Below are 24,826 nucleotides of genomic sequence, written 5' to 3'. Positions count from 1 at the left end.
TCTGGTAAGCTGGCAGGAAGTTGAAAATTGCAGGGAGCATTGGAAATGATGATTTATGTGACCGCAACTGCAGTGCAGTGGCACAGCAGTGCTGAAGCAACTATAACTTTGCCAAATTTCAATCCCATATGAGTAATGGATCCCAGATTTTGGATGCATTCTTTAAGTCAGCTCATAGGGGGTACGTTGTAAAGAATTACTGGTCGATGATGCACTGTTATGCCCAATTGTAGGTTACAACCTACAAACATGAAGATGTTAGTAATATGTAGATCAATAGCTCTCAATTTCAAAAAAACATTTAATGAAATTCAGCTCAACAATTTCAATGAAGGAGGTATGTAACCAAAACACTGTTATTAAAACATTATTTAGTTTTATAGTGTTAATATGGATTTTATGTTGTTTTAACTTTTGTTTGGGAGCCATCCTGAGTCGGTTATCAGAAGGGCAGCTACATAAATGTTTTAAATAAATAATTAAAAAACAAAGGCGTATATAAGACAGACTTTTCTTTCCTGATGAAATTGTTTTTAAATCAAACCGTTAAACCTTTTGCAGTATTGTTCTTAAAAAGTGAAAAATGATGTTACAAGAAAATGGCTTCTATAGAAGGCAGAATCTACCTGGCAGATGTTTAACAATAAATTTAATGGACTGCAGAGCTCAAGTACAGCATACAAAAGAAGCTGTCACTTCAGTTTTTAATTCTGGGGCAAACACTTGTATTTCTGATTACAGGGGGAATTGCAGTTGGGCTTCACTTAAACCTTCTTCTTGCTCCTTGATCTATTTATTTCCCTTTTAAACCTCAATGGAATACACATTTCTCTAAAATCAATGTGCACTGTATTTCTGAGTAATATATTCTAGAAGAGCTTCCTACACAGAAAAAAAAAAAACCTCTGTATCATCCACAGCCTTCTCATTTCTTCCGTTGATTACATTTATACAATGATCCTTCAAATTCTTTTTTATTATTGTTGTGAACGGATGCGTATGGTATAGAACACAAATGGACTTAAAGAGACCATTATAATGATTCCTTTATGTCTTCCTTCTGCAACTAAGCACAAAAATGGGATTATATCCCATGTTCTCTAAGTAGACTTATGTTCTCACAATACTTTTCTCCCTTCTACTCATAAAAATCATCATTTCCCCTGAAACCTGCTCCAGAGAATCACCACCAAAATGGTGGATTTAGATCCTTGTGTGTCAAATGGGTGAAGATAATTCATTTTGTTACTGGTAATAGATGCCATTCCACTATGGATGGGAGCTATGGAAGGTAAGTCAATTATATTAAGACAACCAGTATAGCATTTTTTGCAAAAACAATCAATTAATCAGTCAATCAATCAGATCTCACCAGACTTATATAATCAAGCTGAATACCCAATACCAAAATACCCAAATTATGCTTAAAATAAAATCAGAAACACAGAGACTTAACAAATGAAGGCAAATATGTCATATAGATTTTTTTTTACTCTTAAACTGTGCAGACATTCCATTTTGTTTCATGAAAATGTTTTTTTTCCCCAGGGTATAAAAGTGAAGGCAAAATAATGGCTCATTAAAATGTGAAAATAAAACATATATCATAATAGTCTTTAAATTAGCATTTCAAAGCAGCTCTAGTGATTGGGAAAAAGTTGGAAACAAAAGTGCATAAAAGCATATCAGATAGGATATTCTATCCCCTTGGGAGAGAGGTAGCAAACATGGCTAATGCAAGAGATTGTGAATAACAAACAAAAACTTGTGTGATACGCTTTGGAGTTTAAATTTAAGCCAGTGCTCAGAACATGTGAAAACTATTGTGTAAATGTATTTGTTGTCTGCTTTTAAAAGGAGAACACATCTTAGACTCTTTTAGTCTTTTTTCTAAATGCCCTTACTGTGTGAATATGGTAGTTCATTTATTTACTGTTAGTTATTTAATAATATTAAATTATTAATTTATTCATTATTAAAATATTATTTATTTATACCCCAACTTTATTATTTTTATAAACAACGCAAGGTGGCAAACATATCTAATACTCCTTCCTCCTCTTATTTTCCTCACAACAAACATCATGTGAGGTGAGTTAAGCTGAGAGAGTAACTGGCCCCAAATCATCTAGCTCAGGGGTGTCAAACTCACGGCATCACGTTGTCGTCACATGATATATCACAACTTTTTTCACTAAACTGGGGGTGAGCATGGCCAGCATGTGACGCATCTGGCCCGCAGGCCGTGAGTTTGACATCTCTGATCCAGTTGGTTTTTCATACCTAACGCAGCACTAGAACTCCTGGTCTCTAGCCTGGTGCGTTAACCACTAGATCAAATTCTCCACATATTAGCTATATAATAGAATCTACTTATCTACAGCAAGGGAAAACAAAATAATATCTATTATTGACATAATTTGTATTAAATATATTTATGACCCGAAGAAAACAATTTTTAAAAAACAATCTCAGTGTAGTGAATGAAGTGTGCTGTGTGTTGCTAAAATGCATTTATATATACATTTGACAATTTTAAAAAAAATAACATGAATAGTTCAACTATCTTTTAGTTTCTGGGTTGAATCAGTAGAATTGTATCTATAATCAAGATGGTGAGATGATATATTATGTTCAGCACAATACATAGGTTTTGGAGCTCTAGCTGACAGTCAAAGTAGCATAATTTACAGTAGATTTTTCATTGTGCACGTACAGGTATCTCTGTAATAGCTGTTTATTAAACTTACAGAGAATCTTAGAACTAAAATAAGGAGATTATTGCTCTATGTCTCACAATGTAGATTGTTTTCCCTAAGAGATTGTGGGAAGTGATGAATTTAGACTGGGAAATTTAAATATTTGACTAAGTAACTCCTTCTTCAGAGAAAAGTTTGAAGGCAGGCCATGCACAGCTTCCAATTACTTAGTTACCAGTTCCTGGTAATTTGACAATCATCTTTCAAACTGTGTTATGACACTGAAGTACATTTTGTATGAGCTGTAGAATAACTAATGTGTGATAGATTTTTAAATCTTTGATTCTGTTTTCAGCTGAGTCTCTATTATAGCCTTGTAAAATATTGGACAAGTTTTTCTCATCCAAGGCAGAATCGTCTTCTTAATCCCTGACAGATTTATTTCTAGGAAGGAGAAATCCATTCAAATCAGCTGCAGAAATGCCAATTTTGATATGAGGCACCAGACCTTCCAACATATCTTTCTTCCATTCTTCTCATTAGATTCTCTAGTTTATTTGTTATTCATAATATAGAATTATATTATTTTATAGCAAATTTTCTTAAAGCCAAAATGTCCCATCGGAAGAGGGATCAGACTTAATGGCTTTATGAAAGCTTGGCTACTCGAGGCATCATGCTGTGTTCTCTGACATCAGAACTAAAACAAGATGTTCTGTAAAGGCTTCTGCAAATGGATATGTAGCACAATCAATGCATTAAAAAATAATATTCTTTTATTTGGCAACTAATTCAAATCAATATCCAAAGTGGAAAGCTATGAACTTTTCCTCAACTCTGCAATCTTTTTATATGTCCAAATATATAGATAGCCTTACCAAGGGAAACAAGATTGTGTTTATAATCTTATTCCAGTTTCCTTCGCTTTACAGACCTAAATGTGAGGATGGGTCACAAAGTCACTTTTTTTATTATTCTTCTAAAGGCAAATTGTTGCTACACAAGGCAGTACTTAAATGAGGACTACCTGTACTACCAGGATAAGTTCAATAGGTCTTGTTTTGGTGCTTCATTTGTAACACAGCATAGTAACAAAAGCAGAGTGTAAGGTAGAAGCAAAAACAGCACCACTGGTCATAACATAACACTTAGTAAATTAGAAAACTATCTGTACTTAGCTAAGGAACTTCTTACTAATAGCAAACATGTTTTTTTTTTTAACAAAAGCAAAAAACCTAAAGCTTTAGAGGTAATTCCGCACAGTAAAGAACAGCCAAGCTTTGTCTAATTCACACACTGCACAAACAATACAGGAGTACATACAGTGCATAAGAGAGGAAGAGGAGGAGAAGCTAGCATGTTCTTATTCCATAAATTAGACTTTGAAGACTCGGATTAGAGAAATGGTGGCTGAGTTTTTACTTGGTAAAAATACGGATTAGAATGATAAAAAAAAAAAAAAGATTAGAATGAACCCAATGATAAAATGACCCCTAGCTGCTTCCCTGTTTCTTTGTTTGCTTAGGGAGCTAGGGAGACATATTGGTGGGGGTGAAATATAGGAACAGTGTAACAGAGATGAAGGGAAAGCTTGTTGCATAAATGGAAATTTGTGGCACAGGCATACATACTTCAGATCCACCTCTCCACCTTTATTTTCCTTATTGCTAGGGCTTTTTTTCCCCCCACTTTAGTGAAAATTAGGTCTGATGCATAAAAAAGAACACTGAATATTTATGTGTGGGGCATATTCAGTATGCTACCCAGATCTTTCCATGAAGCCCAATATCATTTTTTCAACAAAAATACCATTTTTTTCAACATGCTGAAAAAGGATGTGATGAGAAAACTCCTGAAAGTTAATGTTTAAATTAGTAAAATGAAAAACTCAAATAATTTGTCCATTAAAGAAGAGCTGTAATAGAGGGAATTAGCAGCTGGAGAAAAGCGTAGGAGAAATAGACTCATCCCCTTCCTCCAAGACTACGGCTCTACCACAAGGCCAAAATGATGAAAAATGAGTTTGGATGGAACTATATTAAATCACATGGTTTATGCTGTGATACACAATTCATCATTTGTCCTCTTGCTCCCCTTGTGGATTTCCATGTGCAGTAACATACCCTGGATTTCTCTATGGAGATTCTCAATCATCCAGGTCATGGTTATCCCAAAGGTGCTTTTTCCAAAAGGCAACTGGACTTTTCTGGGTTTTTTCCCCTTAAAAACATTTCACTTCTCATCCAAGAAGCTTCTTCAGTTCTAACTGATTGGTGGGAAAATTCTAGGCTTTGAAAACTTAAGAGTAGAGAAATGGGGACCACGTTTTTCCTGGGTAATAATAATAAGTTGTATTTAAACATACTCTGTATTTAAAGTTTCTTTATCTATGGCTGCTATTTGAAAAGAAGTGTTAATAAATTCCTGTCTAATTGTTCTCAATTTATTATGATTCAGTGCGTTACATAAAAAGAATATACAGTTCAATGTATTAGTTTACCTATTAAATGACTTTGATTTCTTGAATCTGGGAGGTTATCTTCTGCATCCTCTTGAAAGTTTTCTCTTACTACCTTGACATTAAAAACAAAAAAAACAATAAAAATTTCTTTCAAGTATCTCTTCAGAAGAGCACAAGATAAAAGATGAATGATTTCAGAATACACACACACATTATTTTTGTTCTTAGTGATAATATCTTAATATAACTTCCAAATCATACACAGTAAGAATTTAAAGTCACTTCATCCTGTGATTAATTACTTCTAAATTGGTTCTAAATGCTTGAATAAAAGCAACATCACGAAGCTATCAAAAACAAATTTTGAAGACAAATAATCCTTAAAGGAAAAACATCTTCTATCATTCATTTTAACAAAAGCAAAGAAATAGAGTTAAACCTCATGAAGGCATATAGTACCCTTTTTGGAAATATTATGTGTCATGATATTCATTTATTCTAATAACACGAGATGTCCATGAGAAATACTGGAGGAAGTGCCTTCTTTCAGTACTAATATTTCTTAGGCTTTATGCCAATAACTGTTGACAAACCTTTATCAAAGTGCAATGCAATTGTTATCAGAGGTGAGACTAAATATAAGCCGTGGTGTATGAAGTCTCCTATCCCACTCTCCCTTGTGTACATTAAATTCCATATTAGATTAATCAATTTGGGGGAAAATCCCAGAACAACTGAGATATAATGTCTTGTCTAATTCCAGGTCATTTGTAGAAGAATGATATTGAAACAGAATAAATAATTAATATTGTAGTTGTCTATCTTTAGTCATATATCTTTAGTCATAAAGCATTGGAATATTTACTTGCCCACCTTATATGCCACTTAGTTAAACAGTGCCTTAAGTGTACATGAAAAACAATATTACCAACAAATGAATACTACAGTCTAATTCACCCACAGCTCATAGGCATCAGTGGGCTGGGTAAACCCTGTGTTAGCCTTGAACAGTTTCATTACTTCTGACCCCTTTACATATACAACATACATAGCGTTCCTACCAGTTGTGAGATAAAGTACTAGAACATCTATAATATAATATAATAGTAGAATATCTGTAGTAATTACACATGTTCTCTAGGTAGAGTTAGGCTTCATGGTTCTTAAAGGGATATGTAACTGCATACATACACACATTGTTACAGCACACAATTGCTAATAACGCCGTTCTGTCTTGAACAGTCTATATGCATCCATTTAATGAGATCCTAAGCCTTTAATCAACCTACTGTAAAAGAATTGATTGTACAACATATCGAAAAATAAAAAGTTTGAAAATTTTCTGTTAGCTACATCGCTTAAGTAATCCTTTCTTTGTTTTTATTCCGAATAGTTTAATGAGATAATGCTAGTTAATTTATTGACTGATTTTTTATATTTTAAAAAAGGATTTTAAAACTGCACAAAGCAGTAGCATGTGTAATCCAGTCTTTGAACAATATGTTCTAATAACATTTTGATTTTTAACTTAGCAGAGTACTGTTTGGAGAAAAAACAAACAAAGCCTTTTCAGCCTATTTTGTTGTTATAAGGAATAAAATTATATATTATATTATATTTTATTAATTATACTATACTATATACTATTACATTACATTATATATATATATATATATATATATATATATATATATATATATATATATATGTATGTCTTTTTCGTAGGCTTTTATGTGCATATTCTTTCTAGCCAGGTTTTACCTACATAAACTAAGTTGTTCTGCAGCCCTGGTTCTGTGAAATCTCATTCACAAGCTTCTGGGCTTTTTTTTTTTTCTGTTGACAAACTGCAACTCTCCCAGAGAGCAACACAGAGTTGCAGTTTGTCAACAGAAAAAAAAAAAAAGCCCAGAAGCTTGTGAATGAGATTTCACAGAACCAGGGCTGCAGAACAACTTAGTTTACGTAGGTAAAACCTGGCTAGAAAGAATATGCATACACACACACACACACACACACACACACACACACACAAATAGAATCATCTTTATTTTTGTCCAATAAAATGAAGTGTATTTCTTAAAGATTTAGCTGAATGGCTAGGATAGCTAAATGGCTAGGATTGGTACGATTGCAAAGCCCCTATTAAAGGAGACAAAAACCCTTTTAAATTACTGAGCCATTAAACAACAAGAAGAAAGCTTTAAAAGAAACATTAATATTGGCTTGTCCCCCCCCCATAGCCGCCCCCTCCCTTTCTTTCTGTACAGTGAAGATATACCCTAAGCTGTCAGCACCATGTTAAATGGGGCATAGTTAAATTGAGTGGCTGTGATAAGGGGCTCTGCTTTGTTATCAAAGTTCTAGATCAGCTGGATTGAATTTCCTGCATATGGCACATTTCCAGACTTCCATTCTTTCTCTTCCTTTCAGTGACATTGCAAGGGCAGACTTAGATATGCTTATAATTTGTGGTTTTATAATGCAGGGAACATCTACATTTTCAAAGAAAAGATACTATAGAAGCTACCGGCTTTTATAAAAAAAAAAAAGGGACAGCGAAGGGGGGGAAAAACCAGTTTTGTAACACATACACATGCACATACACACAAATCTTGGAAAGGTTCTTAATGGATGACCTTGCACATCTTCTAGGAAAGGCTTTATTTGCATGAAAGTAGATAAAAATATGCATATAATATTCTGAAGTTGATCATTTTGTCCTTAAGCATCATAAAGACTATTTGATTTTCAACTCCCATCAGGTGGAACTTCTACATTATGTTTTACCTCTGCACTATATCATCTGAGAAACGGATTCATATTTCAAATCCTATCAAAAACAGGATTGTTTGTTTGTTTGATTGTTTGTTTGTTCTGTTTTATATAAGACCACAGAAAGAGTGGTCTTTGTAAAACAGAGTAAGAGAAAACAAGCTGACATGCAGAACAAAGATCTTTCATTTGTGCTTGATGAAACAGCCTACTGGGAGCAGATGGTATCCCCGAGAAGGTTTATTTTGTGTACTTCATTCATGAGATAGTTCTTAGAAAGCAATCTGTCCCTTAGCTAGCCATTCTAAATTATTCAGAACTTTAAAAAATGAATGTGAGTGTTTTTCCATCCATCTTGAGTGCTTATATAAACAGAAGGGTGGAGTATAAATCTGACCCAGGTAATCCTCGACTTACAACCATTTATTTAATGATTGTTCAAAGTTACAACAACACAGAAAAACATAACTGATGATCTTATTTCACAACTTACGACTCTTGGTCTTATGATCAAAATCTGGACACTTGGCAACTGGTTCATATTTATGACGCTTGCAGTGTCCTGGGTTCATGTGCTCATCTTTTGTGACCTTTTGACAAGCAAAATCAATGGGGAAGCCAGATTCACTTAACAATTGTGTTCCTAACTTAAAAACTGCAGTGATTCGCTTAACAGCTGTGGCAAGAAATAACGTAAATTGGGGCAAAACTCTCTTAACAAGGGTCTCGCTTAGCAACATAAATTTTGGGCTCAGTTGTGTTCATAAGTCGAGGACTACCTGTAATAAAAAATAAACAAATATTTCCTGGAAAGGGGCCTCACATTATATTTTTATATAAAAATATGGCCTCTGAGGGATTTGGGGGGTGTGGAAGGCACATACCATCTCCTATACACCAGGCTCCATATTGAGATTATCATTATCCCATTCAAAAACATACATGCTGATCCAAATCCAAATGCATCTAGTTCTGCTGTTAAAGAAGCCTGGTTCAAGCCCTTTCATTCCTAAAACAGATATAACTTGCAACAGCAAAATAATTGGGGAACCATTTCTCATTTCAGAAATTCAGATGACTGTCGCCTAAGCTTCCCCATAGACAAAACCCAAGCTTGTGCTGTTTTTAATTTACCAAGTCATCTCCAAATGCTCTAACTAGCAAAACTATTGTACCTAGGTAGGGTTAGGTAAATATTTAAAACTATCAATATTGCTTTTTTTTTTTTTTTGCAATGCTTGAGGCAGCAGATACTAGATACCTAACCACCATTTCTTGCAATTTATTTCCTGTGATGGACTTTGATTTTAGCTAAAAATGATACGGAACTGGCACTGCTGTTATTATTTTTATCTCAGTCTGTTTCAATTACTCCTAAGAGATAAAAAGAAGGATTCCGTGTAATTTTCAGGGTTTTGCTTCAAAGCACAGGTGGCCTGTGCAAATTTTAAAGCAGGCTGAATCAGTTTGCACTGTTTTGGTAGCCACTGAAATAGCATAATCGGATTTCCTAATCAGATCATTGGATGTTGACATTAATCCATCACTCCCCAGTTCTGAACTGTGTCCTTTCACCATACCCAGGCATGTACCTTGTAGTAATACAATAACAGCCAGGAAGAAAGGAAAATCTTAAGGGAATCTCATCTTATTGCTTACCAAGGCCTCATTTGGTATTTCTATATCAACCTTTGTTTTGCTGGTTTTCTTCTGGTTTCTTTGAGTATTGGCGGAGTTGCTTGGAAGAGGAAAACCCTGGGATATGCTCTTCGACACGCTCCTGTAGGAAACATTTTTTGATCCACTTTCTGTCTGCTGGGCTGCCTTCTTATCAACTCTGCAGGTAGAAAGTGATTCCTCTGATCAATTACATTGCCCTTCTTCAATCATTCTACCTTCCCTTCTGCTACTTTATGTTTAGTGAAATCACCCTATATCTTTCTCCCGCTCTGGACTTCTGAGTGATAAATGTTGCTAACTAGCCTTGATCAAATCTGTCACTTGCAATTTCACAGACCAAATTAGAGTCGTCGTTCAGGTATAATGATTTGTTTTAAATTTTCTAGGACTGTGAGCCAAACTTGGAAATTATTGTACAATTATTTCTGGGTGTCTTCGTGACCTAAAATCCGGGAATCGGTGAAAGTAATTACTTTTGTGGGTTATCTTCTTTGTATACTAACAATCTGCAGCCAGTTACAAGGGGGCATTAAAGAGAACACAAAGGCAGATGCTGCATTTTTAAAAGAAATCTCTCCGTGATGGATGTATTAAATAAAAATGCCATGCTTAAAAACTGTATTCGTTTTAATAAGGCTCACTATTCTTTAATTTCAAAGACCACTGACCTGGCTAACAAAAAGCAGATAGCAATGATCAGAGCAGCCATGTGGAGCTGTTTTTATGGGGATATGTCACTCTATTTGGCAGGTGGTGGTGGTGTTTTGCATGTGTGAACGCACATCTGCATTATAAACAGCTGTCTCCCTAAAAAAAGAAAAACAAAAAACGAAGCGAGAGCTGGGTACAAATCCTCTCCCAGAACATGGCAGCATTTTTATGGGAGATTCCTACTTTCCATTTGAAAGATGGAACAACACTGTGATCCCTTGTCAGCCGTCTGAAATACCACAGCTCAGCACAGGCTGCCCTTTCTGAGATTGCAGTGTTTGATCATGTTCAAAGCTAACAAGCAAAATTATCAGCATGTGGCTGTTTCTCCCCATACCCCGGTTATTTAAGAATATGCAATTTCCTACAATCTTAGCCGAGATCAATCACAAAAAAAGCAAATTACAATTGTCAGGCAACAATTAGAAGTTGAAGAACAATCAACGCAGAAGATAAAATCAACTCTCCCTTTCAAAAAAAAAAAAAAAAAAAGGATGAGAGACAAACCAGGTGAACTATTGTTCTACTGAATTTTTTTTAAAAAAATGCCAACAAGTTCCAGGCCATAGTAAAAAATAATAATAATAACCCTACCACTAAAGAGGAAATAAAGGGAGATTTCTATAGAATGAAATAGCCTTGGGCTTCATCACAAAGGCTTTAAAGGATTTGTAATCTATCACCAACTCCTAAAGAAACAGCATATAAACAGAACTTTAAGTGCTAGTTCAGCGTCCAAACACGGCTGAGCTACGATTAGGCTGGCTGATGATGTCCTAAATGTAAATCTTTTGAGCCAATGAAAAAAAGGCAAGAGATCTCTGTGTGGGTGTTCGTTTATTTATTTTTGAACTTCCAATAGAACCAATGCATTAAAATTAGAATTATTTTTAGTTTTAGAATTACTAACAGAACCTGGAAAGTTACCTTATCAAGCTCCTGTAACCTGGCATCTCTTTATCCTGTCTCTTCTCTGCCCCCTTTTGTGTATGTGTGTGTTTTTGACAGCATTTCTTTCCTGGTTTCCAGACAGAGGCCCTTGCCCACAGATCTTTGGAGTTGGCTGGTGGCAGAAGTTACTTTTGCCTATTTCCCTCACTCCACTCCAGGCAGCCCACAAATCTTTGGGCTTTTCTCTTTCTGAAGCTATTTAGATAATGATTGCAAAGTTCTTTCCCCCACTTTTAACTCCACTACTCTGCATTGTTAAGTGAGCATCTTGCAGTTTCTAAAGAAGCTTGCAGAGTTTCACGTTTAAAATGGGAAGACAGAATGCTGCCGAGAAAGGGGAGTGATTAAAAAAAATATCAAAAGACGGTCACACTATTCTAAAAGGGAAGATTCCAAATCTACATATGCTAAAATTCTTACCTGTGTAAAAGCTCTTTCATGAAGTTGTCTTTTCCTGAGTAGGTAGCAGTAGGGCTGTTTTTCTGTTCTGATCTTGCTTGGCTTGGGTTACTGTGTACAACTTTTGCCAGTTTTTTTCCTTTGGGAGCACCATCTAAAAGGACAGAAGTTTTCCTGTTCAGCTCGTTTTCCGCTTCACAGTGCTGCTCGCTTTTCTTTTTGTCTTTCCTTTTTTCGGATTTTGCTTGCTTACTTCCAAAAGCTGAACTTTTTGCCTCTTTCTTTTCTACTTTGACTTTTGAGGTATCTGTTTTTCTGCTGTTCAGGGCTGGGAGTTTACTTTTACGGAAACCAAACCAGCTGGCAAGAGAAGGGCCCCCATTTTTTTGTTTCATCTCAGGGCCAGATGGGTTTTGCCCTTGTCCTTTCTGCATGTTCTCTTGGATGCACAACATCACTTTTTCTTCTATTGTAGGATGTGAGCTGGTTGAAAGCGAAGCCTTTCCAGACGTTTCGGGACCATTTAGACAAGTTTCTGGCAATGCTGTCTTGCTTCCTTCGGTTTTATGATGACGTTCAATCCTGTCCATGTTTTTCTGAAATGGGAAAATTTGGCCCGGGGAAACACTGGTTTGGTTGATTTCTGTTTGGGTAACACTTTTTTCCATTGCTGAGTGACGCTTGGAAACATCATTGCTTTTTTCATCTTGGCCAGGTTTATCTGGAACTTCACTCTGGGATGCTGATTTGTGGATCCCCTTTTTCAAAACACTGGTGCACACATCTCCTTTCGGAGATGTTCGAAAGGGCAGCTTGCTTAGGTTGCTCATTTGACTACTGGAACCACTCACTTTAGCACAAATGCCTGGCCGAGTGTAAGAAAGTGCAGGAACCACCTCTGTTGTTCCAGCTGATTCAGAAACAAACTTCATTTGTAATCCGTCCCCTGTCGAGTTTTGCCTGGTTAAAGAATTCCCTCGTTCTGATGTATTTGTTATAATCTGTGTTCTCACTTTTCCCAACCGTTCTGGGGAAGGATGCAATAGTTCTTCAGTATAAATACTGAAACTCTGACTACGGGCCTTGGCTCCTGTCATACCAAGAGCTGGCTTCAGGTATGCTTTATTACTAGAAGAAATGGATCTTTTAACAGATTTGTTTTCAAATCTGTCTGGCTCTATCAAATTGCAAGTTTCAGGGGAAATAGGGAAAGCTGGGTCCATTTTGAGCTTCTTTGAGAAACTTTCCTTTAGTTGGGGCTCCAGACTCCATTCTTCAGCGTCCGCTAAGTCTATAGTGGTTTGAGGTAAAGATTCATCTTGCCTCTGTTTATCTGAATTCACGTTGCATTTAGAGGCTGCATTCATACAGTCTTTTTCCTGCTTTCCTGGCACAGTGGAACTCTTTCTGACAAAGCGGGGAGATGTTATGAATAATCTCAGTCCCACAGACAGATGGGGCTTCAGGACCTTGCCAGATAAGTTTCCATCATCCCTGACCTGAGATAACAATGGAGCTGGAGAAGGGTTAATTTGAGGCAGAACACTCTGTTCCCCAACTGTACTTATGTGATGTTCCAGTGAAGTGGAGAAACTCTCGGGAAACTTTGATTTCTGAGGTACACCAGTCTCCTTAGATAGGGAGCTTGTATCTGGTGTTGGGTAAGCTGTAGGGACAACTTGGGAATTATACAGTTCTTGGTTGCTGTAGAACATGGGCAAGTTTGAATTTGGTGGACAAATTTTCTTGGTGAAAATCTTGGAAGTGACTTGGCTTGTGGCAGGGGATTTTTCTGATACACATTTGCTTTCACCCTTATCCTGAAAATGGTTTAATTCAACTTGAGGTGTGGCAGGCAGTTTATCAGTTTTTGTTTCATAAACAGTGACATTGTGACAAACAGACACTGAATTTCCTTTCTGTGGTGACAACTGAACATCTTTTCTTGTATCACTGAGAAAACCCGCTCCTGGTTGGTCAAGAGCAGGGGGTGAATGTTCATAATGTGATCTAATTAAGAGTGAAGCTGATCTGCCAGGAGGAAGGGGAGGGGGAGGAGATCTGGCTTCCACTGGTGGACCTTCACAATGGACATCTCTGGTTGGTTTCTCTTCACTATGGACAGGCTCTAGAAGATGCTGAGGCAAGGCAGTTGATTCCGAGAGCAAAATCTTAGTTTCTGGATGGGCTAACATCTTGCAGTTATTCAAGCCTACTTTTGAATTCTGATTTGGATTTGGCATCTTTTTGTGTCTTGACCATTTTGCAGGTGAGACTGGATCTTTATCCAAGGTCTTAAAGCAATGGGGAGAGACTAAAGGACAGTTTTCAGCCATGGCTGCTTTTGCTGTTTGTGGTATAAACTTGTCTCTGCTGGATACTCTAGTTAACTTGTGTTTTTGATTATTACTTCCCTGAATACAAGAAGGGGAGCTCAAATTAGAAGAAATACTGCATGCGGGCTTGGTTAGTTTTTGTTGAGAGGTATTTTGACACAGTGGTTTTCCAAATTGTATAGGATAATCTCTGATGTGGGGAGCAGGGACATTTGCACAGTCGTCCTTGAAATCATTTGGGGCAGTTTTTCTCTCTGCTTTATTAACAGGTATTTGCATAACATGGCAGCTTTTAGCATCTATTGCTTTCTGCAAATTAGAGACTCCCTGAGATAAACACGTAGTGTTTTCTGCATCACAAGGCTGGTGGATTGAAATTTCATTTCTAGTTACAGTAACAATTCCAGCCTGATGTGAATTAAATTCAATAGGTTTGCCATCTTCGGCATCGAATATTACAGTAATACATTCTTCCGAAGAAGTCTTCTTTATAATTTTTTGCTGCTTAATAAAATTGCATGCCTTTGTCCTGATGTCTGAGGGAGGGGATTGTTTTTCAGAAGATGCCAGCTGAGTGTTTTCTTTTTCCCCAAGCACACCACAGCTCTCGGTGTTCTTTTCTGCAAAGGGTGCTAATGACAAATACGATGGGCTTTTCTCGTCGCTGCTCTCTACATGTAATTCATCAAGGATTTCATTGTCATCAGTATCTGAAAGGTGTAAATTAAGGTCTCTCCAGCTTACACTGGAAAGACTTTTATCTATCTGCAGCACAGGCAGTTTCATATCCCTGCACGATTTTGCACCCAACTGAAATCCATTGACAAAACTAGTCAGTTTTTCGGGCTTTTCCTTTGAATTAAAGTAAGACCTTATTTCTGATAAATGCTTTCTATCAGGTTCCCAGCCAAATAAGCTGTCAGAAACACTGTGAGTTAATTTATTACAGTAATGCCAACAGTCTTTCCTTGGTACTTCATGCAGTAGTACTAAAGACGAAGAGTCATCATCCACATCCTCGTGGGAATCAGAATCATACACAAAGATTTTTGGGTGATCTAGGCAAGCTACCTCCATTTCAGGCCTGCCATTGGCCTGTTCTTTATGTGCGCCATACTTAATTCCAGGAGAATAGATTCCTTCGTTAGAATCCATGCAATCTTTATAGCCCCATTTGGATATAACCGAAGGAGGTTCTAATATTTTTTTTTGCTTCTGTAGCTTCTTCAGCCCATCCAAAATGTGGTTTTCCTTGATACGAGTTGGAGGTAGGTCATCAGCAGGACTGGAATGGTTGCTGGGGAGTGAAGAGCCTATACTTATCCTTTTATCCCAGCTTACTGACTAATTTGAAATGGGAAAAAGAAAATATACATGTTTAGTTGTTACTGCAAAATTAGCAGTCATCAGGAATAAAAATGCAGGTTTTGAACTTCACACCTAGATGAAAGTAGGAGGGATTCCCACCCTCCCAGGACCCCAGATATAATAAGTTGTAATCATCATCATCATCATCATCATCATCATCATCATCATCATCATCATCATCATCTGCCAAAGTAGCAAAGCATGGAAGCAAGCCTCAGACCAAACTATGAGTGTTTATTACACTTAGCTAGGGATGAGACAAATCTGACTTTGAATAAAAGCGAATGAATTGGAATGGGTGGGGAAGGGGAGGGGAGGGAAAGGAAGGGAAGGGAAGGAGAGGAAAGGGGTGGGAAGGGGAAGGGATACTTCAGATTAGATATCCCACTTCTGCTGGAAGTCACAATACTTCTAGATTTATATTTAGGACTCTGATCTCAATACTCCCCATTTCTTTCTCCTTCCCATCATGCCCTCATTGCTTCAACTTCTAAGCTAAGCTTATGAAGCATCCCTTGCCAATAATAATTTTTTTTAGAAAAACGTAGCCACTTTAAATTTTCTCCTAAATCAAAGGTGACCAGTAGCTTACCTTTTTCTTGCATGCTTTCCCATCATTCCAGGAGGAACTGCTGGAATATTCACTGCAGGCGCTAGACAAGGAGAGTTCACTGCTGCTGCAGCTGCTTCTAGGATAAACTTGGTGAGGTCCAATCCCATTTAACTGATTCTGGCATTTCAAGGCAGGTATTCCAGATTTCATATTCTGCTGGCATTCCTAAAGCAACAAAGCAGATGACATTATTTGGTGGGCTGAAAAAAATAAGAGAGAGAGAGAGAGAGAGAGAGGGAGGGAGGGAGGGAGGGAGGGGAGAGAGAGAGAGAGAGAGAGAGAGAGAGAGAGAGAGAGAGAGAGAGAGAGAGAGAGAGAGAGAGAATCTTTCTGAATAAGATGACAAATCAACAGTCTATTTGTATTCATACCAGTACAGATACAGTCTAACTATTGAAGGAATATTAAAACCACCATGCTCATATTTCATCCTTATTACAAGATTAACATTTCTCAATATTTGATTGTTTTAAAAATTTATTTCTTTAAATTATGCACGCCCTATCCGAGCTAGTTTTTCATTGACAGTCTGCTTGAAATATGCAATGTTTATTAGCAATGTGCTCTAGAAAGATACTGGAGCTTAAGTTAAAGCAGTACAAGAACATCTTGACAACTGCATTATAGCCCCACAATGTAACAGATGAGGCACTAGAAAACTGGGCAAGGTAAATTAATTTAGTGCCTCAACTAGAATGTCCACAGAGAATGGAATCTCTCCATTACAGTCTAATTTTGGTTTCCTATCTAGTTTAAAGCTTTGTCTAAGAAAGTCTCCAGCGTAGGACAATCCATCTTTGTGTCACTGTCCGACAGCTAAAATCTCCAGTTTATGCTATTTATTGACACTTTATGGCTTCCTTTGCTAGTTGTGTGGTTATCAGCCTTTTCCAAATGCAATCTCAGCTTCTGTGACTAAACACCAGTTTCAAGGAACAGAGTAAGGAAGAAAGAAGCAGCGCAGAAGTTGGTAGATGTGTTTTAATTTTGCTCCAGATGAGCATTTTATTTCCTACAAAGGTCAGAGTGTCCCGCATGCTCAGAAATCTTGCGCGTAATGTGTTATACAGCCTCTTTATGAAATGGATCACAGACAGTTGTGTAGCTTGTTTATTTACAATATTTGTAAACTACCCCAACAGAAATAATAATGAGTACAAAATGAATAACATATTTGCATATCCTTGGCATTTTGCACCGTCTCACAAATCTCAAAAACATTTTTCTCACATTCATGAGCATTGCAAGGATATGTGCCTACATTGCTTTACATCACTTGGAATAGATAAACATAATCTATTCCAAAATGAAAAAATGGGCCAGGAAAAAAAGAAAAGAAATAAACACAGTGAATCTCTCTCAGGCACAAAGGGACTTGTTAATACTGTTCTGACATAATCCGGGTGGCCAAATCTTGGGAAGGCTACAGAATATTAGTCAACTCATGAAATGTGAACCTAATTTTCATTGAAACATTTAACTTCTTTCCGAGTGGTAGCCCTTCTATATCATATTTTTGAAAGGTTGTAAAAGTTCATCCTCAAAACATGTTTAAAAAAACCCCCTAATAATCCATCTAGTCCAGGAACTTCTGCTGGTTTAATCTTTTTTATAGCTTCAGAAATTTCCCTTATTGTTACAGGTCCATTCATAATCTGTCTCTGTTCATCTGTAATTGTCAATAAATTTTATTTCTTTAGATATTTATCTATCTTCTTTAGAGAGTTGTCAATTTCTTTACATAAGTTGGAGTAATATTGATAAAATGTTTTTTGTATACCCAAGTTGCCCATTAATACAGTATCTCCCTCTTGTAATTTCAATATCACTTTCTTTTTTGTAATTTATATGCAGGCAATTCTGAGGTTTATTTGCAAACTCAATTTTTTTTTTGTTTTACATAATTCATTTTTATTTCCATTTCCCTTACTGTTAGCATATATAACTGTTGTAAAAGCTTAATTTTTTAAGAAATATCTCTCTAAAAATTCTTTTCTTTTTTCTCAGTCAAAAGAGGTTGTGTTTTCTCTTGACTCTTTTTTTTGAGTTCGCTATTCTCTTTTATAAAATAAAAAACTTTAGTTGCTTCCCATAGCCATTTTTAAACCAATGCCTTTACTTATTTTCAAAAAAATATTTTAATTTCTTTTTACACTCCTTTATTGCTTCTTTCTGTAGCAACGTTTCATTTAGTCTCCATCTAAAAGAACTAGATTTTCTTTTATAAATCAAACTCCCAGGATTATGATCTGAAAAAGTCTTTTGTAAAATCTCTACTTTAGCAGACTTGGTAGCCAAATTCTTTGAAATCAAAATCAAGTCTATGCTTGAAAAGGAGCTATGTCTTTGAGAATAGTAGGTATACTCTCTTGGATTGCCATTTTTCTGTCTCCATATGTTAACTAGTCCCAAAATGTCCATCACATCAAAGAAAACGTTTGTATTTTTCTGTAAATGAATTTATATTTTTCCTAAAAGTTCTATCCAATTATCAAGAAATCATTCCAATCCAATTACCTAACAAACATCAATTTTTATCAGAGAAACCTATTAATCTCTCTGTAAACTTTTATATAACAGTACTATTGTTTTAAAGAACTATAGTTAGTTCTACACGTATTAATTTCCACCCTAACAAATCTACCATGCTTATCAGTCAATACAAATTCATATTGTAGTTGAGAATATTCATATGAAACACCTTCATCCTCCATCCTTCACTCCTTCAAAATAAATTCTTCACCCATTATTTTCTAAATCAAAATTTTCTAAAATTTTGTAATCCAAAATCTAGTGATCCTCTTGTCCCCCCCCCTTTTTTTTCTGCTGCTTTTCTAGTGGTTGCCATTATGATATTGTAATCCAAAAATGAAAGTGTCTCATAGAAGAAAAAAAAAATCTCCCTCCTTTTTTTTCTATTTGTCTTCTTGTGCCCTTCATGACTCATATAGCACTCTGTAGTAATAGTCACAATCACAGTTGACATCTCTATAGCAGGGGTGAAATGCTCCTGGTTCGGACCGGCTCGGGCGAGTAGGTAGCAATGGTGGCGAGCAGTTCGGAGAACCGGTAGCAAAAATCCCTGCCCCTGCCCCCCATGCCCAGCTGAGCCGCGCGATCATCAGAGCGTTTTTTTTCTTTTAAATGGCTCTGACCAGCCAAGCTCTGATGATCCCAGCTGAGTTGCCTGCTAATCAGGCAACTCAGCTTGGATCGCCAGAGCCATGTAAAAGAAAAAAACTGTTTTCCTTTTAAATGGCTCATAGCAAAAATCCCTCCCCCTCCCTCCCTCAGCTTGCTTACCTTAGCTGCTGGTCGCAACGCCTTGCTGTATTCCCATTGCAAATCCATTGCATCAGCAAGCAACTGAATCTCCCTGCGTGCAACCAAGCAGGCAGGGAGTTGTGGACTTCAACTCCCAGAATTCCTCAGCCAGCAAAGCAAAGCTGGCTGAGGAATTCTGGGAGTTGAAGTCTACAAGTCTTAAAGTTGCCAAGGTTGGAGATTACTGTTCTATTGGGTAAGTTTTTTTCCCCTTTGGGAGCTTTAAAAAAAAAGTTAATTGGAGTTTTTTTTAGTTATTCTTTTTTTAGACCTAGCCATTTAAAATTTAGGAAGTTTAAAATTTAGCTGCTTTTATATAAAAATAAAATAAAATAAAATAAAATAAAATAAAATAAAATAAAATAAAATAAAATAAAATAAAATAAAATAAAATAAAATAAAATAAAATAAAATAAAATAAAATAAAATAAAATAAAATAAAATAATATTTGTGCAGCTTTCTGAGATTTAATGTGTTTCTGTAGTGTTTCACTCTAACTACACAAACACACAAAATCTCACAAAGCTGTATGTGGAATTTTGTGTGTGTAAAGTGTGAAACTTGGGTTTTTGGGCTTTTTGTGGCTGTGTGAGGTTCCTGCTTGTTGCAGTGGCCATTTTGGGTCTAGCACAGCTGCTTTTACATTGTGGGTGAGCCTGTTGTGTTGTGTTGTGTTGTGTGTGTGTAAAGTGTGAAAGTTGGTTTTTTGGGCTTTTTGTGGCTGTGAGGTTCCTGCTTGTTGCAGGGGCCATTTTGGGTCTAGCACAGCTGCTTTTATATTGTGGCTGAGCCAGTTGTGTTGTGTTGTGTTTTGTAGGTTAAAAAAGGGCAAAGAAGTGACATTGACTTGGCCATGCCCACCTGACCAACAAGCCACACCCTCCCAGTCACCTTACCACCAAGCCCCGCCCACTAATTAAGCCACGCTCACAGAACTGTTAGCAAAAAATTTTAGATTTCATCCCTGCTCTATAGTTACAGTTAGTATGACAGTCTGCCTTTATGTTTTATTTTGTAAAATTGTCCACACTCTTTAATAATAAACAACAACAAAACATTTCCACAAAAATCTGGTTCATTTGTCCATTTTAATTCCAATTTGTTCAAAAACACCAAACACTAATCTTTTAAAAATAAGTATCCCTTTACTAGTTTTATACTTTCTTATATCTACTCCCTGTTAAGATTTTTGCCAAAAGTTTTTAAATCTTTAAAACCCCTTTCCCTTTGTAATCCAGAAAGAATGTTGACTCACCAGGTTGAATTTTCTTATTTTCTCTTTAGCTATAAATTAATTACATTCTGAAAGTGTTTAAAGAAATGAGGCTCACATGAACCTTGTGTCCATATATGCTGCATTACAACTGTGAGCTTGGTTGAAATCTCCCAACTTTCAGTTGCTTAACTCACATGTTGACGGCAACAACCTCAGTTCCTGCACTCTGTGTTCACAAGGAACAGCTGTCCAGTGTGCAAGTAGGGATCTCAAAATCTCTCTTTTTTATGAATATTCTGAGAGTTTAAACTAAGCATCTGAGTTCACTCAAATTCAGACAAAAAATATGGACATACAAAATAGATTTGCAAGGCACCTAGCCAATTTATATATCCCAAACGTGTGTGCAAAATTATAATTGGGGAAAGTGCACATTTCCCAGACCTGTGAATCTTGGTGGGGGACAGGGTTCTAAATGGCTAATGGTAGAAGACAATAGCACCCAGTACCTGGCTTTCTTTGTGATACCTGCTGCTTTAAAGGTAAAGGTAAAGGTTCCCCTCGCACATATCTGCTAGTCATTCCCAACTCTAGGGGGCAGTGCTCAAAAGTCTAAGAGCCAGCATTGTCCGAAGATGTCTCCATGGTCATGTGACCGACATGACTAAACGCCAAAGGTGCACGGAACTCTGTTATCTTCCCACCAAAGGTGGTCCCTATTTTTCTACTTGCATTTTTTACATGCTTTCGAACTGCTAGGTTGGCAGAAGCTTGGACAAGTAACGGGAGCTCACTGGGATTCAAACCGCTGAACTGCAGACCTTTCGATCAACAAGCTCAATGTCTTAGCCACTGAGCCACCGTGTCCTCTCACCTGCTGCTTTACTAGGTGCCAACACTACTGCCTGTCAGAGAGATGGGAAAATAACCAAGCACTTTCTGAAAACCATCTGAGTCTGCTAGATGCCTCTTGTGGATTATCCAAATCAGTCCAATCAACAGAGTCTCTTAATCACAATAGAATCAGAGTATGGCCTGATTCTACCAGTAGGAAATTCTATTCATCTCCAGATGCTCCAACAACTGCTCGGAGATAAAAATGAGATCCAGTGTATGACCATTCCCTGAATTAGAACCACAATAACTTCTAACAAGCCCATGATCACTGTGGAGAAAATAAATTCTCAAGCTTTATTCAGTCCTGAAAACCAGCAGATTAGGATCAGAAAAGATAAAAAAGCATTAGTGTTCTGCTGCCAACCCCAAGATGTAATCAAGCACCTCTTGGAAGGAACCAGCTCATAACAGGGCAGTCTGTACACAAGAAAGGCTGCAAATTTCTTTCTATGACCATGTATCACATATAGTAGGCATTTACATCCTTTATGTCAACAGCAGTGTCTTTGGCCATAGTCAAGGTATATTACATGATTAGAGCTACCTCCCCTTTCCATCCATGATATCAGGGCTGTTGAAAGACCAGATAACTGTCTGGACAAATTTCCGATATGATAACATCATTACTATTACCTAGCCAGAATCTGCTTATCCAATACTACATGGTGGCTGAGGATGGACTTCAAGACAAATAAAGACCACTGGAATGATATTTAGGCATCCATGGATGTCTTTAAATGTATCTTACTTTTTAAACAGAAGATAATTTTTGTCCTGCAGAGATTGAATCCTTTCTTTAGATATCCTCTTAAAAGTTTCAAAGATTACTCCTGGGGTGCACTAATTACATATATTTAACTTGTCCCTTGGTTTATTAATTTGCATTTCATGACAAGCATTTTTAATCATAGGATTTAAGCCATCAGCATATTCAGAGTACAAAACCCTGTTTAAGATTATAATTTAAATACATAATTGTTAAGTAGCAAGGAATGGCAATTGTTTGAATGAAGCTACAGTATTGCCAACCTAAAACTAGAAAAATCTATCATGAAAGCTAAATTACAGATTGTATGAGTGGTCATTATTCTTGTTCGGAACCTTTGAAACAATATTTTATCATATCAAATTGGAATCTGTCGAATTTTTATACTTACACATGGAAAAGATATTTTCAGGTCTTGTGTGCTTTAATTCTATTTTTTATGATTTATTTATTTATGTAAGCTATGTTTTGCTTTCCTCAATGAAACATGAAAGTCATTTTCCTTAAAGTTTTGCCAGATAAGCACAAAGGGAAGCACATTCAAAAAGGAGAAAGTATATGTGTGGGGGGGTGGAGAAGCAAGGCCCATGAATTTTTAAAAGTTCATACATAATATATCATAAAACCAGGATGAATAATATGGTGCCCCAGCTTTAATAAAAAGCTCCTTGACCATTTCTCACAAACTTTGAGATGTAATCAATACTCAAAAAGGTATCTTGGGGACATTGCCAAGATTTACGCCTTTTTGCAAAGAATGGCACTTTTTACTTCAGCCAGCAAAATGATAGTGGACTTCAGAAAAAGAAGAAAAGGTTGTTATTTCTCCTTCTATAGCACTCTAATTCTATGATGAGTTTTATTGTTCTCACCACACCTACTTCTTGTAGAGATAAGAATATGCTAAAGGAAAAAAATCAAATGCAAGAAAACTCATGGGAACCTGAACGAGCTGCAATTACATCAAACCTGAGTTCTTTTCTACAGTATCCCTGAAAAGACATCCCCAAGTCAAGGATTGCACAAATGAAGATGGATGACCAAAGATGTACGAATGAAATTCATTCCTGTCAGGAAATAATGGAATGACCATAAAATAATTTGCCAAGTATGCAAAAGTGGAAATCCCAAATGCAGAAGATAAATTTCAACGGAAGAATAAAGGATTTTAAGGCAAAAGAGCTTTATTGTAATGTCTCCATTTATTGAGTCCAAGACATAGTACAAAGAGGAATCAAATATTTATGAAAAAGGAGCAACACTTTTCTAGTGTATGATACCTCATCATTTATGAAAGCATTTTTCTAGCTTGATAATTGCAACTTCTTAGTGCTGTAGGAAGTATTATATAATGACTTATTGAGTAATCAACAGGTGAACTTTATTTTATTTAGCAGCTTCTGTAAATGATTGTAAAATAATGATGCATGATTATAAAAATGAGTCTACTCTTCAACAGCATTGATCTTGCAAAGCACTCCCTTGAACAAATTTTAACTCAAACTCATTAATGTCATCTGTTAGAAGCAATTAATGTGAATAGAAAATAATTGTATCAGGGACGTGGAGACTCAAGAGGATTTTGTGCATTAATATTCCATATGCAGTTCGATTACATATTCAATTCTTTCAATTTTGCTTGGAAGGATTACTAATCTGATGCTATTTTCCCCATATTAATTTGTATACTAATTACCAAAGTTTTACATGAATGTTAAGCTTGGATTGTTTTAATTGCAAATACAATACATTTTGCAATTTATGTAAATATGACCTTTTTATGGATAACTTTAAAAGAATTTTAAGCCTGACAAAAATATACAATATCTTGTCAATAACATCATTAGAGCTGCTTGTTTTTTAATCATAAAGCAAGCAAGTAGAGAATTTTTTCATGACACTGCAAAACAAGCCTACTTGAATATTTTCTTCCTCCTCCTCCTCCTCTACCACCACCACCATCATCATAACAGAACAAAAAAGCTTTAGTTTTTGTTACTCAAATAGGCACTCTATCTAAGATTTCATTTTTGACTGGCACCTCTATAGAATCACATAAGGAATATAATACAACTATTATACATTTATTTTATTTATTTATTAAACTTAATTATGTTGCTGATAGGTCACTCTGGTTCTAAAATGATAAGTAATCAAAATGCATGAGAAAAGACTATTTCCTTCCAAAGTTGTAAGCTATTAAGACGGACAACTGTTGCCATATTAGGAAAACATTTTCTCTACTCCAGATCCCAGCTGACAGGATTCTTAAAATAAAGATGTAATAAGTTGTAACCATTGTTACCACAGCAATAAAATACAAGATCTACAAATACGTTGCTATTCAAATTTAAGACGGATATGAAGTACAAACAGTAGTAATAATTTGAGAATGCTGCAAATAGATATGTGAAATAATTCCTATTCCTAGCAATCCCTATAATAATTTATAATATGAACATTAGTGTTGTTGTTTTCCAAATATCCCATTGCTCATATCTAAACATACAATCCTCCTCCTACTCATTCTGCTCTGCCTTAAATTTTTTAAATAATGTCAAAAATAGGTGATACAAATAAAAATCAAGTATGAGTAGTGAAATATAGATAAAAAACAAATATGAAATGC

General features: G+C 36.2%; 1 protein-coding gene across 1 annotated transcript in view; it reads right to left on the bottom strand.

Annotated features, from left to right (window-relative positions):
• The window catches only part of NCKAP5 (NCK associated protein 5), a 674,947-nt gene that overhangs the window by 90,271 nt on the left and 559,850 nt on the right, over positions 1–24,826 (bottom strand). Inside the window, exons 11-14 of the mRNA XM_070957028.1 lie at positions 15,973–16,158; positions 11,698–15,356; positions 9,595–9,772; positions 5,200–5,272 (exon numbers count right to left, since the gene is read on the bottom strand). Of these exons, the coding sequence (XP_070813129.1) occupies positions 5,200–5,272; positions 9,595–9,772; positions 11,698–15,356; positions 15,973–16,158 (4,096 nt within the window). The remainder of the gene's footprint in view (positions 1–5,199; positions 5,273–9,594; positions 9,773–11,697; positions 15,357–15,972; positions 16,159–24,826) is intronic.

This window comes from Pituophis catenifer, unplaced genomic scaffold (assembly GCF_029215685.1).
Source record: "Pituophis catenifer annectens isolate HBS135680 unplaced genomic scaffold, rPitCat1.0.hap2 SCAF_1, whole genome shotgun sequence".
Taxonomy (NCBI): Eukaryota; Metazoa; Chordata; class Lepidosauria; order Squamata; family Colubridae; genus Pituophis; species Pituophis catenifer.
The sequence above is the reverse complement of the archived record's forward strand: the minus strand, read 5'-3'. Positions and strand labels throughout refer to the sequence as shown.